A 17,425-nucleotide genomic window follows, 5' to 3' on the forward strand; every position below is an offset into this window, starting at 1 on the left:
AATAAAAAACTCTTTTTTTTTCTGTTTCTTCAACTTGTTTTTTTACAACGTCCATTATTATTATTATTATTTTCTTGTGTTATTATTAAAATGTTAATTATTAATGTGTTATTATTATTTTTTTGACAGCGTTTTATTATTATTATTATTGTGTTAATAATTTTTTAATTGTTATTGTGTTATTATTATTGTTATTTTGTTAATAGTTTTTTTTTAAATGATTTTATGATATATGAGTATTATTTTTATGGAAAATGCTAACATGTGCCCTTAAGACACTTGTTAGTGTATTATGTATAGAAATTTTGTATTGAAAATTGTGCAATTTACTTTTTTAAAAGTCAAAAATTGTTGTTTTTAAGACATAGTTACTATTGGAAGTATCCTTAACATGTGCCCTAAGTGCGCATGTTAGCATGACCCTTATTTTATTATTAGGTAGTTTTTTATTGGTTTTTCTATTGAATTGTATATTATTCGGGATATAGTCACTATACTTTTGACAATTAGGAAACAATAACTATTTTTGTCAAATAACTAGTTTCTTATATATATATTAGCGATCAAATGGGGGATTCACAAGAAAATAACAAAGGAAAGAGTAGAGACAAAGATAATTATGTATCTTGGACTATGGAGGATACCAATGAGTTGTTGCACCTCTTGGTGGATCCTATGAATAGGGGATTGCGTGATGCCAATGGGTCACTTAGCAAACAAAATGTAGAACGAATAATACTTCCTCAACTCAATGCAAAAACTAAATTCCCTAAAACTTATAGTCATTATTTGAGTCGGATGAAGTGATTTCGAAACCAGTATAACATGATGTCAACCCTTATGCGCAACAACTCTGGCTTTGGATGGGACCCAATTGGAAAAACTTTCACTGCTCATGAGGATGTATGGAAAGATTACTTAAAGGTGAGCTAAGTTCATAATCTTTTAAATATATTAATAGTTATAAATTTAGTAAATTATAATATTTGTAGTATATTAACAATGATTTTTTTTTTGGTCCCACCCAAGTCACAGCAAACTTCGAGGAAAAAGTATGGTTGATTATGAGTATTTGAAGATCGTTGTTGGGGGTGGAGTTTCTAGCGGGAATAATTCTATATCAGTCGATCCAGATGATACTGATGCAACAACTTTTGAGCCAGAAAATAGAACTGTTGGGATAGAAGAATTTTCATATGATCCTAATAGTGATACATTCATAACACCAAATAACTATGAACCAGCATATCAGCCTCCATCACCAAACCAACCAAGTCCACCATCCCACCCCCTTTAGATTCAGAGGTTCCCATAGAAAAACAAAACTGTCACAAGCGAAGGAGATCCGAGTATGGAGGGAGTTCAAGCGCTGTTGGGATCAACAATCAAGGCAACGTTCTGGAAAATCTTTCTGTTGGCATTGGGACTATTGCTGTGAATTTTGAAAAAATATCCAACATGATGGAGAAAAGAGAAAAAGATAGAGATAGAGATATAGAGCTCGAGGGTATTATTTGGGATGTTATAAAAGAAATTCCAAATTTGGATGACATAACGCGTTTCAAGACAGTTGAATTGTTAAATACTAAAGCAAAAAAGGATTTTTTCTTGAAGATATCACCGGAAGAACGCTCATCTTGGATAAACTTTAAGTTAGGGAATAATTAATATTTTGATCATCTATTATTAACATATTATTTTATAACAAAATTATAATTATAATTGTGATTATTATAATAATATTTATGATTATTGATACACACACTTTAGGATTGCATTGGAGCTATTGATGGTACACATATTCCTGCATCAGTAAAAGGACGAGATGTAAGCAGTTATCGTGATCGTCATGGAAATATATCACAAAATGTATTAGCTGCTTGTAACTTTGATTTGGAATTCATGTACGTTCTTAGCGGGTGGGAGGGTTCAGCACATGATTCCAAGGTGTTAAGTGATGCTTTGGCAAGGAAGAATGGACTTAAAGTGCCCCAAGGTAAGTATTATCTGGTGGATTGTGGATTTCCTAATCGACGCAAATTTTTAGCCCCATATCGAGGTGTACGATATCATCTACAAGATTTTGCAGGTCACGGTAATGACCCTAAAAATGAAAAGGAATTATTTAATCTTCGGCATGCATCCTTAAGAAATGTGATTGAGAGGATATTTGGTATTTTTAAATCGCGGTTCACAATTTTTAAGTCAGAACCTCCATTTCTATTTAAAACACAAGCAGAGCTTGTGTTGGCATGTGCAGCACTTCATAATTTTCTTCGCAAAGAATGTCGTTCTGATGAATTTCCAGTGGAACCTACTGACGAGTCTTCATCTTCATCTTCAGTGTTACCAAATTACGAAGACAATGATCATGAACCCATTGTTCAAACACAAGAGCAGGAACGAGAAGATGCTAATATATGGAGGACTAATATAGGTTCAGATATGTGGAGAAATGCTAATAATTAGGCGAACATGAAGTGAGAATCACTTTGTTATTATTTTTTTAGGCAATAATGACTTTGTTATTAAAAGGTTTAAAATTTCTATCGTTTTTATTTTCTTTATTCAAACATTATAATTTATTTATCATCTTTTTCATTCACTTTTGTAACTTCCGTTATTATTTTGTTTAATCTTTCAAAATCTTAAAAATCCATAAAGTATTTTGAAATCTTAAAAATCTGTGTTAGAAATTCATTAAAATCTTGGGTTAAGAATCCTGATTGTAAAAAGTCTTTTAAAAAAAATCTTTTAAAATCCCACAAAATCAATACAATCCCACATAATCTTTTAAAATCTTCAAGATTGTTTTTGTCAAAATATTCTCTCAAAATCCCAATCCAATACAATTGAAGCACTGCGTCCAAATTTTGCACAAATTGGTTCCACTGATTTGCACAAATTTAGCAGGCCTAAATCCTAATCATCACTTCAAGAATGTAGGCTTCACTGCTTCAAGTATAACACAACCATGAGCTGCCAAAAATAAGATTTTTCTCAACCTAAATTCAGTCAAAGCTATGTTTTTACACGATACAATAGACTAGTACAAAAGACCACCTTATTAACAATGAAAATGGTGACAGGTCCCGTGAATCAGAGCTAAGTAATGTGTGATGTTGAATCAACCACGGCTAGTAAGACAGGTACGTACGTGAGTGATATACATCATTAGCTTTCCCGTGCGCTCACATGAGTGTCTTTTTGTGCCGATTGTATTCGGACAGTTTTTATGGTATCTTTAATAATCTGGAAAGATTTAATACTATTAATTTTTTAATCAATCAAATTAAATATCATATTTTTATTAATTATATTTATTTTTAAAACTAATTCTTAATTATTATTTTTTAAAATTTTAAAATTATAACTTTTTTAAATACTAATTTGAAAAAAAAATGACATGTTAAAAGTTATCAATTTCAAAACCTTTTAAATTATTGAAGGCACCGTACAAATTGTCTTGGATTTGTTGACATTGGAGGACATGTAGACTACACTACAACTATGAAGTGAAATTAAAATCAGATAAATATATATATATATATATATATATATATATATATATATATATAAAAGAAAAAAATTATAAATTTGATTTTTAATATTTTTTTATTAAAATATGATGTTGGATTTACTTATATATGATGTAAATTACTCATTTGTGTAAAAATCCTTTACGTCTGACTTAACCAATAGTACAATATCAAAGGCAATGTTAACTAGAGTTGCATTGCAGTAAAGACATGGTTGAAAATGAGAAGAACAATGACAGAAGGTGAAGGAGCGCACGCGCTCATCTTCCCTTGCCCATTGCAGGGCCACGTAGGGTCCATGCTGAAGCTCTCTGAGAATCCTACCCTACGCTCCATTATTCATTTTTGAACCAGCAACGCGTGTTGCTTCTGGCCTTATTTCTGGATTCCAAAGCTCTTTGAGTGCAAAGAACTTCCCATTCGATGTATGTATGTATATATGGACTCACGCTAATTAATTCTTTCGTTTCTCTCACCCTACTTAGTTATATATATCTACGATGCTACATCATACATTCATTCTCGTACCTTTTTTAAATTTGTGCATTCCATTTAGTATATATTAAGAGAACATAGGTTGTGCCACCATACTGTAAAACAGTTTTATACCATCATTTAATTACAACTCATATAAGTGTGCTGGTTTTGGTGATAATTATTTTAAAAGTCATGTTTCAATATACCAATTTCTGTTGCTGAGAAATTAAAGAACGGAAAACAGATTATTCCTTATCAGAAAATTGTATTTATCGTTAATTATAATGTGACCGATTAAGATATGTAACTGGTTGAAGGAGATGAGGACATGTACCGAATCATATGCAATATGCCTGGCATGGAAAACTTGCTTCGATGTAGAGATCTCCCAAGTTTCTGCAGACCAGGTACAGAGGGGAACTTGTCTATGGACTGGGTTTGGTTTCAGACCAAACAATCACTTGCAGCAGATGCAGTGATACTGAACACATTTGAGGACCTGTTCTCTCCAGATACGTCTTCACTTTCCCAAACTCTACACCACCATTTGAACGTGAGAAAATCTGCAGCCAAAGGAAATGATATTCCTTTGTTTAAGAACAGCCTCAAGGGTCGGTGATATATGTGAGCTTTGGAAGTTCCACGGTTCTGACAAGGGAGGAGTTGGTGGAGTTTTGGCACGGTTTGGTGAACAGAAAGAACCGGTTCTTGTGGGTGATGCGTCCTGACTTGGTGGTAGGGAAAGAGAATGGTGACTGGATACCGGCGGAGCTGGAGGAAGGGACTAAAGAGAGGGGGTTCATGGTGGGGTGGGCCCCACAAGAGGAGGTGCTGGCCCACATGGCCGTTGGTGGGTTCTTGACCCACAGTGGGTGGAACTCAACCTTGGAGAGCTTGGTGGCTAGCGTGCCTATGATTTGTTGTCCTTACTTTGCGAATCAACAGGTTAACAGCAGGTTTGTGAGTGAGGTTTGGAAACTTGGGTTGGATATGAAGGATGTGTGTGATAGAAAAGTTGTGGAGAAGATGATTAATGATCTCATGGTTCATAGGAAGGAGGAGTTTCTGAAATCAGCTCAAGAAATGGCTATGTTGGCTCACAAGAGTATCAGTCCAGGTGGTTCCTCATACTCCAGTCTCGATGATTTGATTCAGTACATAAAATCAGCTTGCTTGGAAAATAGCTAATACTAGCACTCTAGCAGATCAGGACGTGTAGTTGCAATGCAGTTAGGTTCTGTTTTGGTAAAAGCAAAAACACGGAATGTGGGAGGAAGAAATTTATGATATGATAGGATGAGAGATAGAGAGAAATGAGAGGTGTTAATGGATGTTTAAAATAAATGGGGGTATGTGAATCCTTACTCTACTTCATAAGCAAATATAAAACAAGGTTGTACATGCTGTTACTCATCTATCTCTCTTGTTATCCTTACTCTACTTCATAAGCAAATATAAAATAAATGGGGGTATGTGATGTTGGAAGAACAAGAAGATTTTATTTCATTTGACACACCAAATACAAGAGTATGATCCCCTATTTATACTAAAATAGAGTGACCATTCACATAATTTGCTTATTCAAGAATACTGAATGCTCACATAATTGCTTATTCAAGACTTTGTAACTTACAACCTTACAACTTTCATCTTCCACAATTTAAGGCTCATAAAACTTGTTATTATTATTTTTCTAATTAATATCTAACATCCTCCCTTAATTGAAAATTCTTCTGCACACCAAGTCTTGCTCGCAATCTTCGAAAATCTTCAAATTTGAGAGGCTTGGTGAAAATATCCACAACTTGATCTTGAATTTTCACATGAGTCAATTCTACTTCTTTCTTGGTAATGCACTCTCTAATGAAATGATACCTTGTATCTATATGCTTGCTTCGCTCATGGAACACCGGATTCTTGGCAAGCTCTTGTGCAAATCTATTATCAACATAGATCTTTGTGCTTTCCTTTTGCAACAACTGAAGTTCCTCCAACAATCTTCTTAGCCAAATGGTATGACATGTGCAAGAAGTTACAGCTACATACTTGGCTTCACAAGTAGAAAGTGTCACAATGCCTTGCTTCTTAGAACTCCATGTAAAAACACAATCACCCATAAAAAATACAAATCCGGTAGTACTTTTTCTATCATCAACATCTCCGGCAAAATCACTATCACAAAATCCCACAAGCTTATAGTTATTGGAGGGAGAATAAAACAATCCAAAATCAATTGTACCTTTCAAGTAACGAAGAATTCTTTTTGCGGCTTTTAGATGAGGAGAGGTAGGAGCCTCCGTAAAGCGACACACAACTCCCACCGCATATAAAATATCGGGCCTTGTATTGGTTAGATACCTTAAACTCCCCACAAGACTCTTGAAGACCGTGGAGTCTACCTTCTCTCCTTCATCAAACTTTGAAAACTTCAAGCCACCTTCCATAGGTGTGTTCACAGGATTGCAATCAAGCATATGAAATTTCTTCAACACTTCTTTTGTGTAGCTTTCTTGTGAGACAAAGATACCATTCTCCGTTTGCTTCACTTTCATTCCCAAGTAATATGACATGAGTCCCATATCTGTCATATCAAATTCACGAGACATGGACTCCTTGAAGTCTTCAAACAAATTTGGGTTATTGCCGGTAAAGATAAGGTCATCCACATAAAGACAAATAAATAAGACATCACCATTATTAAAAGTTTTAACATAAAGAGCATACTCATTTTGACAACGAACAAACCCATTGTCTTGGAAGTACTTGTCAATGCGAGTATTCCATGCCCTCGATGCTTGCTTTAGACCATACAACGCCTTGTTCAATTTCAAGACTTTTCCTTCTTGACCTTCGATGACAAAACCCATTGGTTGTTCAACATAGACATCTTCCTCAAGATAGCCATTTAGAAATGCCGATTTTACATCAAGCTGAAAAATTCTCCACTTCATTTGAGCTGCCAAGGAAATAAGAAGACGAATAGTTTCCATGCGGGCAACCGGTGCAAACACTTCATCATAATCAACTCCATATTGTTGCTTATAACCTTTAGCTACAAGTCTTGCTTTATGTCTCTCAACCTCTCCTTTTGCATTCTTCTTGATTTTGAACACCCATTTGACTCCAATTGCTTCATGACCTTTGGGAAGGCTTGATAACTCCCAAGTGTTGTTCTTCTCAATGGCTTTGATTTCTTCTTCCATGGCTTGTCTCCACCTTTTGTCTTTCATTGCTTCATCAAAGTTTAAGGGTTCACTGTCAACAAAAAGACAAAACAAATCATTTATAACTTCAGTTTCATCATATAATTCTTGAATATTTCTCATTCTTCTTGGCCTTTCACTTGAACTCCCTTCAGAAGATGATGAGGCTTCATTGATTGAAGGAGTTGGTGAAAGTGCTGGAGTTGAATCATTTGGAGTCAAGGCTTCTTCATCTATTTCTTCAAAGTACGGGAAAAAATCATAAGTGTCTTCTTTCTCCTCCCAATTCCATGTGCCTTCTTCATAGAACTCGACATCTTGGCTCATAATTGTCTTTCCATTGTTTGGATTGTACAATTTGTAGCCTTTTGAGCTTGCATCATAGCCAATGAACACATGTTTCTCACTCCGATCATCAAGCTTGAATCTTCCTTGGTCGGGTACATGAGCATATGCAATGCTCCCAAATACTCTCAAGTGATCAACTCTTGGCTTCACTCCACTCCATGCTTCTTGTGGTGTTTGATCTTTGACATTCTTTGTTGAGGAGCGATTGGACAAATAAACGGCACATGCAACAGCTTCGGCCCAAAATTCCTTTGGCATATTTTTAGCCTTCAACATACATCTAGTCATATTAAGAATAGTTCTATTTTTTCTCTCCGCTACCCCATTTTGTTGTGCAGATCTAGGAATCGTTAGAGGGCGACAAATCCCATATTTTTCACAAAATTCATTAAATTCTTTTGATGTGAATTCGCCACCTCTATCAGATCTTAGAGCTTTGATTACATAACCACTCTCCTTTTTCACAAGAGCTTTAAAATTTTTAAAAGCTACAAATGCCTCAGATTTTTGCTTTAGAAAATAAACCCAAGTCTTTCTACTATAATCATCAATAAAAAGCAAGAAATATTTATTGTTACCACATGAAGGAGGATTGATTGGGCCACACACATCGGTGTAAACAAGTTGGAGAGGCTCATTTGCTCTTGAATTAGCTTCTTTTGGAAAACTCCTTCTTGCATGCTTTCCAAGGAGACATGCTTCACACAATTGATTAGGATGGTTGATGTGAGGCATCCCTTTCACCATCTTCTCCTCTCCTAAGGATTTTAGTGCTCCAAAATTCAAGTGCCCAAATCTCATATGCCAACACCATGATTCATCTTTTATGCTAGCCTTCAAACATTTTGCTTCATTGGTTTTAATGTTCAAAGTGAACATTCTATTTCTTGACATAAACACCTTGGCAATCAAATTAGAATTTTGATCTCGAAGCCATAAACAACAATCTTTCATATGAATTTCATACCCCTTTTCAACAAGTTGTCCCAAACTCAAAATATTGCTTTTTAGTTTAGGAACATAGTAAACATCCGTGATTAATTTGTGAGCACCATCTTTTAAAGAAATTAAAATGGTACCTTTTCCTTGGATTTGCACCTTGGAAGAATCTCCAAAAGAAACATTTCCTTTCACCTTCTCATCAAGTTCCACAAATTTCTCTTTGCATCCACACATGTGATTGCTTGCTCCATTGTCAAGATACCATAAGCATTTGTCTTCCTTCTCACCATTATTAAGTGATAGTAGTAGTGTTGACTCTTCAACTTCTTTATCTTCTTTATCATCATCAAAATTGACCTTCTCTTCAACATTTGTTCTACACTCCCAAGAGTAATGGCCATATTTATGACAATTAAAACATTCAACATTAGATTTATCATACCTCCTTTCATATGCTTTTTCATAATTGTTTCTACCTCTTCCTCTTCCTCTTCCACAACTTCTAGTGGATTGATGGCTCCTCCATTCATTATTGTCAAAATTATCACGATCTTCTCTTCCTCTTCTTCCTTGGCCATGACCACGTCCACGACCACGTCCACGTGCTTTTTGACTATTTTCTCCTCCATTTTCTTTCAAAGAAGCTTTGGCTTTGAGGACTTGCTCCAATGGCTCATCATGTCTTCTATTGAACCTTTCTTCATAGGCTTGAGGAGAACCTAACAAGGCTTTCATGTGACAACACCAATTATCATAATTCTCTTTGGTAAGACGAGGGAATTGAAACATACTCAAGCCATTGCTTGCCATCGCTTAACTCACAAAGCGTTTCTCTCTCAACTCACAAAGTGTTTCTCTCTCAACACTCTAGAATTCAAGCTCTGATACCACTTTGTTGGAAGAAGAAGAAGATTTTATTTCATTTGGCACACCAAATACAAGAGTATGATCCCCTATTTATACTAAAATAGAGTGACCACTCACATAATTTGTTTATTCAAGAATACTGAATGCTCACATAATTGCTTATTCAAGACTTTGTAACTTACAACCTTACAACTTTCATCTTCCACAATTTAAGGCTCATAAAACTTGTTATTATTATTTTTCTAATTAATATCTAACATGTGAATCCTTACATAATTAATCATCAATTCTACCTTGTTATCCTGTTACTCTGTTAGGCTGCTAGCGTTGGAAGGTCTCTCCATCCACTCTGCATGAATAATCATTTTATTTTGTGGATGATGGTCAATTAAATATTTCATATGCTATCATTTTATGAACTTTTTACACTTCAAATGAATTGATGCATGATCTACGACTGTAACATGGTGACATTGGTTTATCACAGAATGAAGCCAAGTAGAATTTGGTATTTTAATAGTTTTTGAAAAAACCAAATTATTGTTGTTAAAGGCTAAAGGGAAAGGCCTACTCACCAAGCAAAAGAGTCAGAAATAAAGCAAACCCCCAAACCCACAAATATCACTCAAAACCGAGCATAAGCAAAGCTACAATTGACACCTAAACAAATGCAATCCTCACTGATTTTGTCACGTCTGCATAATACTACACACAGATTCAACTAATGGAATCCTCACTGATTTTTTCACACTATTAAAGAGGCACAAGACCAAAGAGATGGATTGCCAAAGTTGATGATTTTTTTTTATAATCGACAAATGTTAGTTTGTTAATTTTGTTAGAAAGATGAATAAGAGAGATTTGAACCCCTTTCTCCCTTCACCCTTAATCACTTCTTCCCAATCTCAATCATCAAGTTAATCTTATATCTTGTTGAGAAAGTTAATGGTATATCCAAGACTGGAAACGCGATTGACAAATGCACAGCTGCACCAACGCTTCTCGCAGCTTAAATCTCACTTGCTATGTGCTGAACCAAAGCCACACTAGTCAAAGATCATGCCTTATGCAGTGCAGCAATGATTTTCACCAATTCAACAGTCTTTTGAATAGCATAAATTGTGACCCAAAGCTTACAAAACTGTGAAAGTCAAGTCATTCCGAACAAAAATGCATCTAATATGAAACTAATGAAAGCCTGAATCATATAAAGTACATGCACAAATATCTTGCATTCCCTACAGATACTTGTATATCTAAAATTTGTGGCTTCCTCCGAATAAGTCAAGTATTTTAATATTTGTGTGTTGCTTTTTAATTTTCTTTTTTAAATTACTGAACTTTACAATGTTGCATCCTTGTGGTGTAGGAACAGTGAAATATATATCAGTTGCTTCTGGCCTCATCTAATTTCTTTTCTCCCATCTAAACATACCATTCTTAGTGATATCTATATATGGGTAGATGAGAGAAACAACAAAGGGTTGAATTTTACACTTCTACGATGCATGTGTATAATGGGTTATTAAGTAATCCAAGTATAACATCTATCATATTTTATCTTTTCTTTAACTAAAATCATGTCGTATTTTCTTTAATGTATTTTTTGAAGTATTTTCTCAAATTTCTTTATTTGGTTTATCAATTTGTTCCTTTGATGCTGATAAAAAAAATTGTTCCTTTTGATTTATCAAATGTATTTATTCAACATAAAAGTGCATAGTTAATTTGTTATATTAAATTACCCAATAGCTTCTTGGATTTTACTTGAAAACATTTACGAGGCTTCAAAGTTCATCAATGAGGAATATTTTTCCTAAATTGCGTTGGAAAAAAATGACATAGTCTTAATGATCATTTAATTTTAAAAAATTAATAACAAACATATATATATATATATATATATATATATATATTATATTTATTCAAATCTTAGCAAAAATTATCAAATTACTCAAATTCTTTACCAAAAAAAATAGTTATTATCAATTACACAAGAAGGACAATATCCATATACATTATCATGGTGACATATTTTAGTGTCGTAGTTAATATTGCGATACCTCGATACCCTTTTTACTCTGTCAACCAATTCATATCAAACCTATCTCAATCATCCATTACAACACAATCCAATAGCAACATAGTCGATCCATGTCGTTCAATTTCATTGGCCTAGTTTCAGTATAATTTATTATAAATCAAGCAAATTTTTGGATTTGCTTGGTCATCCATTACAAACATAATCCAACAACATACATAGTTGATCCATGTGGTTCAATTTTATTGGTCTAGTTCCAACATAATTTATTATATAAATCAAGCAACTTCTTGGGCATGCTTCATATATCTCCCTTTTTGCTTATCCCTTTGTCATCAAAACTCTTTCACCCCCTCATATCTCCCCAATTCACCAATGTCAAGTGCTACAAAAAAGGGTATCTCATGAAGCAACAAAGTCGATCAACAATGCCCTGTTGGTAGTATCGCTTGATACCTCAAGACTAACAAGTATGTTAAGTGTGTCGATTCTGACACTCCATGTACATTGCTTCTATTGTTGAATATCTTGTTGTCAAGGTAATTGTCCTTAACTACCTTCAATTTTATTTTTTTTGTGTTTGTGGCCACTGGATCTAGGGTTTCGAAATTAGGGCTTATTTTACCTAATTTTTGTTAATAATTTTGTTTCAATGATAAACTTTGAATAATTGAAATGATGAATTTACTTTAACCGATATTAATTATTTTTGGAAGTTTTATTTTACACTTGGTATGTTCAAGTTCTAAAGTTGGCTAGAAATGCTACGATGGCCAAGAAGACTCAAATTATGTCTAACTGTATTTTAAACATCGACTATTAATTTGTTAACGTTGACCAATATAATTTTATTTTTTCAATTGTTGAATTAATAATATGGCTTAATATATATTTAACGAAAATAAAAATGTAAAATTGCCTTCCACCATCGCTATTCTTTCTTTCAATTCAACTTCCAAATCTTCAATTGAATCTGAGAAAGATATGAAACATAATACCAAACATCATTATCCTTATCATGTAGTACAAGCGGCACTTTAGCACCACATACACTCCATTCCCTTAATAACTCCCACAAATTACCTAGAACAAAGTAAGGTTGAAACTCCACATTGCACGTCTTAAGTTCTCTCGTCGTTCTCTACAAGATAAAAAAAACTTTCACACTTAACAGTTTCAAACACAAAGAAAGCTTATTAAGTGTGTTTTTTTTTTTAGATTTTGCATAGGACTACGAGAGGACTTAAAGGGTGCAAAGAAGAGTTTTAACCTTATTTTGTGTTTGAGTGATTTATGGGAGTAGTTGGAGACAAAGAATGCATATGAGGATGGAGTGTCACTTGTACTACATGATAAGGATAATGTTGTTTAATATTATGTTTTGTATTCTCCTGAGATACAAATTAAAGATTTGGAAGTCAAGGTGAGAGAAGGAGTGGTGGTGCAAATTGGGATTTTAGGAAGTGGAAAATGATTTTTTTATTAAACATATATATATATATATATATATATATATATATATTAAATCATACTATTATTTATTCAACATTTATAAAATAAAAACTAAAATTAGGATATTATTTAACAAACTAAAAGAAAAAATATTTATTATATAAATCATGTGAGGGCATAAAAAAATTATGAGGAATACAATTTTTCATCTCTCGTAAAAATATTTATACTTCTAGTTCTTTAACTAATACCTTCATACAACTGTTTAACATTTTACCTTTTAAAATTTGAATAGAGAAATTGCCATTTTAAAAATTGGAAAATTAAATATATTTATTTTAAAATTTGAAAATTGCATACTGTAAAAACGTGTGTATATAAGACGAGGGGAATTTTTAATAGTACATCACGTAATTAACAGTATCTCACTATCTCCTTTTAATCCAATCAATACATGATCGGAGCCGTCCGTAATCACCGAAATCCAACGGCAATCACCATCGATCCGCGTCGTTTACTCTCATTGGTCGAATTGCCACGCATCACACTATATAATCCTCGCAACCGCAAAAAGTCTTCAAGTATATAACTTCTTCTAGGTGTCCGGAACTCGTTCCTATCATCACTTCTCAAATCTCGAACCCTCTCGTTCGTGCCGATCACTAGGTCACACTTCATCAATGGCGGGTAGAGGCAAAACCCTAGGATCCAGCGCCGCTAAGAAGGCCACCTCAAGGAGCAGCAAAGCCGGCCTCCAATTCCCCGTCGGTCGTATTGCCAGGTTCCTCAAGGCCGGAAAGTACGCCGAGCGCGTCGGCGCCGGAGCCCCCGTCTACCTCGCCGCCGTTCTCGAATATCTCGCTGCTGAGGTAATTGCAGCAATTTCCTGTCGATTTTCACTTTGTTTTTTTAAATTATCCTTCCCTGTAATTAGATCTAGGGTTTTGAGATTCAAGTATCTGTTTTTGAGTAATTGAATGATCGGAACATTGTTTTAGGTTTTGGAATTGGCTGGAAACGCTGCGAGAGATAACAAGAAGACTAGAATTGTTCCACGCCACATCCAATTGGCGGTGAGGAACGACGAAGAGTTGAGCAAGCTTCTCGGAGATGTTACCATTGCTAACGGCGGTGTTATGCCTAACATTCACAACCTTCTTCTTCCCAAGAAGGCTGGGGGCTCATCCAAGGGTGCCGCTGCTGACGATGACTCTTAAATAGGGATTCACTGTTCACAAAGTTCTTGAATTTAGATTCTATGTTTGCTCTTCTTTTTTTTTTCCTTTTTATTTGTAGTTATGATAATTGTGCCCTTTGTAGTAGTAGTTAGGTTTTCAGTTAGAGATGTGTTTAAAGAATGCTCTTACGCATCAAGAAAGGTTGTTCAAAATTTAAATTATTTTAATGTCACCTTTGAGTCTTGATCTAGCATTTGATTTCTAATTGCATTCTATCAAACTTCAATTTAAACTGTTTGATTAGGCTTTGAGAGATTTTGTGGTGTGGTTTTTATTTTGCATGAGCATTGTTGGTGGCTTGAATTTTAGTTTCGGCTCCGAATGAAACTCTGAAATGTGGGATTGATAATGTTTGAATTTTTTGAAATGTTACATATTTGGAAATGCAACTAATTGGTTTTTGATTTTGGACAATTATGTACAAAAGTTTTTAAATCTGAACAATTAGTTTCTGAAATGTTACATTAATGCTTGTATTGGTGTTTCAAAGGCAAAGAACACAAAGGAGGGTGTTATTGGGGGTATATTTATGCTTTTTTTTTTTGAAATATTGATTGGTAATGTCGGACGATGAACATGCTTTTGTTGTTTTTTTTTATGGTCCATGTTAAACAGTTCGAGGTTTTAACTGGTGTTGGAAATGGTGCATAACGGGATATGGCTGTTTCAAAAAAGAAAGTATAAGGTGGGCTTTTGTGGTGTTATGTTTTTGGTTTTTTAAATGTTCGATTGGTGATGTAGAAACACAAAGTTGGTTTTTGTTTTTGAAATGTTACATAAGTTCAGTTTTTTATCAGAACAATTGATTTTGGAAATAACAAACAGAACATTTGGTTATGGAGATGATGCATACTTACTAGTTGTCGCGTTTCAGAAACCAAAATATAACGAGTAACGACGAGGGTGTGATTTGGGATTGAGAAGTTATGTTTTGGTTTTCGAAGTGTTTAACTGGGGACTCGAATATGGCTAGTGAAAGGATTGTCTAAATCTTGTGGCTGGAAAGGAAAGGATTTTGTAAACTTGTGGCGGAAATGGAAAGGATTGTCTAAATCTTGTGGCTGGAAAGGAAAGGATTTTGTAACCTTGTGGCGGAAATGAAAAGGATTGTCTAACTATGTAGCGGGAAACTTTGGTGCTTTGTAATTACTTTTTTAAATAGAAGCTGATATCCTTTTTACGATTTAAAGTTGTTTATTGAAGAAAGGATAATGGGAAACGTATATGTGCTCTCTCTGATACAGGCAATATTTTGTTTATGGAAGAAAGAGGATTGGAAAACGTATGTGTCCTCTGATAATGGCTTTGTTCTCAAGCCTGTCACAAATAAGACACCAGAAATCCTCTAGCATCAGATATATTCCCCAACCGAGAGTACATAAACCCTAAGCAATTTAGTTGTTCTCAAACCTAGGCCTGTAATGTGCCATGGCTGGTAAGAGTAAAAATTCAACGATGCTGATTTAATCATAAAAGGGCGGATGTTCAATTAAATATTGGTTTAATTATTCATTTAATTCTTATAGTTTTCAAATTTATTCATTTTAGTCCTTATAGTTAATAAGTGTTTTTTTTTAGTTCTTGTCGCTTATCTTTTAATTCTGAATAAGTCCCTACTGTTAAAATTGTTTTATAACGTTAAATTATTGTTGTCAGAACCGCACCTTGCACCGTCGGCGACCCTTGGCCTCTTCACTCCCTTCCACTTCTCCTCCATCAACGAAAAAACCTCGTGTGCCGTCGTCGACGGTGGCCTGGTGATAAACAATTTGGTAGCAGTTGCCATCATGCACGTCCTCCACAACAAGCGCGATTTTCTGTCGGTGAACAGTGTGGAGGATCTCCTCGTCCTGTCCATCGAAAACGAAGCTCAGGCGAAGAGAATGAACAACACCGGCGAGTGCTCAACGTCGACGGTGGTTGACATTGCGCTCGAAGGCGTTTTCGAGACCGTTGACCAGATGCTAGAAAACGCCTTTTGTTGGAACCATACTATGTATGTCAAGATTTAGGTATGCCATTAATCACACTGTTTGATTCTCTAGAGAATGGGGGAAAAATATGGACGCTAAAAGAAAATGAAATTAGATTCAGTAAATTGCATTGGCCTCAGTGAAGTGAACGCTACTTCTTGCTCTGTTTTCGATGGACAGAATGAGGAGATTTGCCACGTCGTTCACCGATGGGAAATCACGCTTGTTGTTGAGGACGTGCGTGACGGAAGCTGTTGTTGAATTGTTCATCACCAAGCTACCGTCGACGGCGGCGCACGAGATTTTTTCTGTCGACGGAGGAGAAGTGGAAGGGAGTGAAGGGACCAGGGGTCGTCGACAGTGCGAGGTGCGGTCCTGGCAACAATAATTTAATGACGTTAAGCAATTTTAACGGTAGGGACCATGATGCAATCCTACCCCGCAAGAGCATTGGATAGAAGACTCCAAGTAGATTGAACCAAAGATGCAAGAGAAGGTCCTAGGATTCTCATGAGCCTTTGGACAGATTTCGGACCCATGGGCTAAGTATGAGCCCACTTATCTTTGTACATATTAGATTAATGTTTCATTATTTTTGGGCCTTGTATTTAGGACTCCATAATGTAGGTAGGGTACCCAGAAATGTAGGTTTTTTTAGCTCTTGTATTTTAGGGTACCTAGACTAGTTTTTGTATTAAGGGTAGTTTTGTAATTTCACATGCATTAAGTGAATATTTGATGTGTGTGTTGAAAAATAAATTTAATTGAATTGGGAGAAGCCCAATCCAATTAAATTTTAAAGGGGGTGAGCATTTGCTTGCTACACCACATTGTCATATCATATAATCATACTTTGTGCATGCCTTTCATGCTTTACATGTCTCATGCCACCTAAGTACACTTAATGGAGAATCTTGGACTAGTGGGCTGAACCATAACTAAAATTCTCCAATCATAATTAGTGAATTAGTGAAATTTTGGCTCCACAAATTCAATTTCAAATCTAAATGAAATTTGAATAGAAATTCAAATTTTTCTCCAATTTTGTGGGACACTTAGGCTATAAATAAAGATCATGTGTGTGCATTTTTTTTTCTTTAATCATTTGAGAATTATACTTCAAAGTTTAGACCTCTTTTTATGCACAAATTTTGTGTTCCTTCTCTCCTTCTCCCTCGATTCTTCTTCTCCTACCTCCAAGCTCTTATCCATGGCTTCCTATGATGGTGAGCTTTTTCTTGACTCATCTTCTCCTTGAAGTGACGTCTCCTCTCAACTCTCCTACCTCCTTGAAGTGGTGTCTCCTGCCATTAAAATTCAAGAAGCAAAGGATCCCATTGATGAA

General features: G+C 35.0%; 4 protein-coding genes and 1 pseudogene across 4 annotated transcripts; all 5 read left to right on the plus strand.

Annotated features, from left to right (window-relative positions):
- Window positions 1-813: 813 nt before the first annotated feature.
- Window positions 814-1,512, plus strand: LOC114400219 (uncharacterized protein At2g29880-like). The gene is made up of 2 exons (XM_028362595.1): window positions 814-924; window positions 1,019-1,512. The coding sequence occupies exons 1-2, from the start codon at window positions 826-828 to the stop codon at window positions 1,295-1,297; spliced, it is 378 nt and encodes a 125-aa protein (XP_028218396.1). The 5' UTR covers window positions 814-825; the 3' UTR covers window positions 1,298-1,512.
- Window positions 1,459-2,586, plus strand: LOC114406308 (protein ALP1-like). Its single transcript, XM_028368984.1, has 2 exons — window positions 1,459-1,569; window positions 1,771-2,586. Exons 1-2 carry the CDS (start codon window positions 1,459-1,461, stop codon window positions 2,467-2,469), a joined length of 810 nt encoding a protein of 269 aa, XP_028224785.1. The 3' UTR covers window positions 2,470-2,586.
- A 1,133-nt stretch (window positions 2,587-3,719) lies between these two features.
- On the plus strand, window positions 3,720-5,422 carry LOC114409204 (annotated as a pseudogene).
- An 8,022-nt stretch (window positions 5,423-13,444) lies between these two features.
- Window positions 13,445-14,312, plus strand: LOC114409220 (probable histone H2A.3). Its single transcript, XM_028372590.1, has 2 exons — window positions 13,445-13,738; window positions 13,868-14,312. Exons 1-2 carry the CDS (start codon window positions 13,550-13,552, stop codon window positions 14,084-14,086), a joined length of 408 nt encoding a protein of 135 aa, XP_028228391.1. The 5' UTR covers window positions 13,445-13,549; the 3' UTR covers window positions 14,087-14,312.
- Window positions 14,313-15,535: 1,223 nt separating this feature from the next.
- Window positions 15,536-16,468, plus strand: LOC114406319 (probable inactive patatin-like protein 9). The gene is made up of 3 exons (XM_028369007.1): window positions 15,536-15,542; window positions 15,764-16,103; window positions 16,261-16,468. Exons 1-3 carry the CDS (start codon window positions 15,536-15,538, stop codon window positions 16,466-16,468), a joined length of 555 nt encoding a protein of 184 aa, XP_028224808.1.
- The last annotated feature ends 957 nt before the right edge of the window (window positions 16,469-17,425 follow it).

Source organism: Glycine soja, chromosome 1, assembly GCF_004193775.1.
Source record: "Glycine soja cultivar W05 chromosome 1, ASM419377v2, whole genome shotgun sequence".
NCBI lineage: Eukaryota > Viridiplantae > Streptophyta > Magnoliopsida > Fabales > Fabaceae > Glycine > Glycine soja.

What these genes read in the sequence shown, in the direction of transcription:
- LOC114406308 (XM_028368984.1), top strand. Translation starts at nt 1,459, where the DNA reads ATGATGGAGAAAAGAGAAAAAGATAGAGATAGAGATATAGAGCTCGAG. An exon ending in ACATAACGCGTTTCAAGACA is followed by an intron (nt 1,570 to 1,770) that starts GTTGAATTGTTA and finishes CACACACTTTAG; the next exon opens with GATTGCATTGGAGCTATTGA.
- LOC114400219 (XM_028362595.1), top strand. Translation starts at nt 826, where the DNA reads ATGATGTCAACCCTTATGCGCAACAACTCTGGCTTTGGATGGGACCCA. An exon ending in TATGGAAAGATTACTTAAAG is followed by an intron (nt 925 to 1,018) that starts GTGAGCTAAGTT and finishes TTTTTTTTTTGG; the next exon opens with TCCCACCCAAGTCACAGCAA.
- LOC114409220 (XM_028372590.1), top strand. Translation starts at nt 13,550, where the DNA reads ATGGCGGGTAGAGGCAAAACCCTAGGATCCAGCGCCGCTAAGAAGGCC. An exon ending in TCGAATATCTCGCTGCTGAG is followed by an intron (nt 13,739 to 13,867) that starts GTAATTGCAGCA and finishes ACATTGTTTTAG; the next exon opens with GTTTTGGAATTGGCTGGAAA.
- LOC114406319 (XM_028369007.1), top strand. An exon ending in TTTTGTTGGAACCATACTAT is followed by an intron (nt 16,104 to 16,260) that starts GTATGTCAAGAT and finishes TTCGATGGACAG; the next exon opens with AATGAGGAGATTTGCCACGT.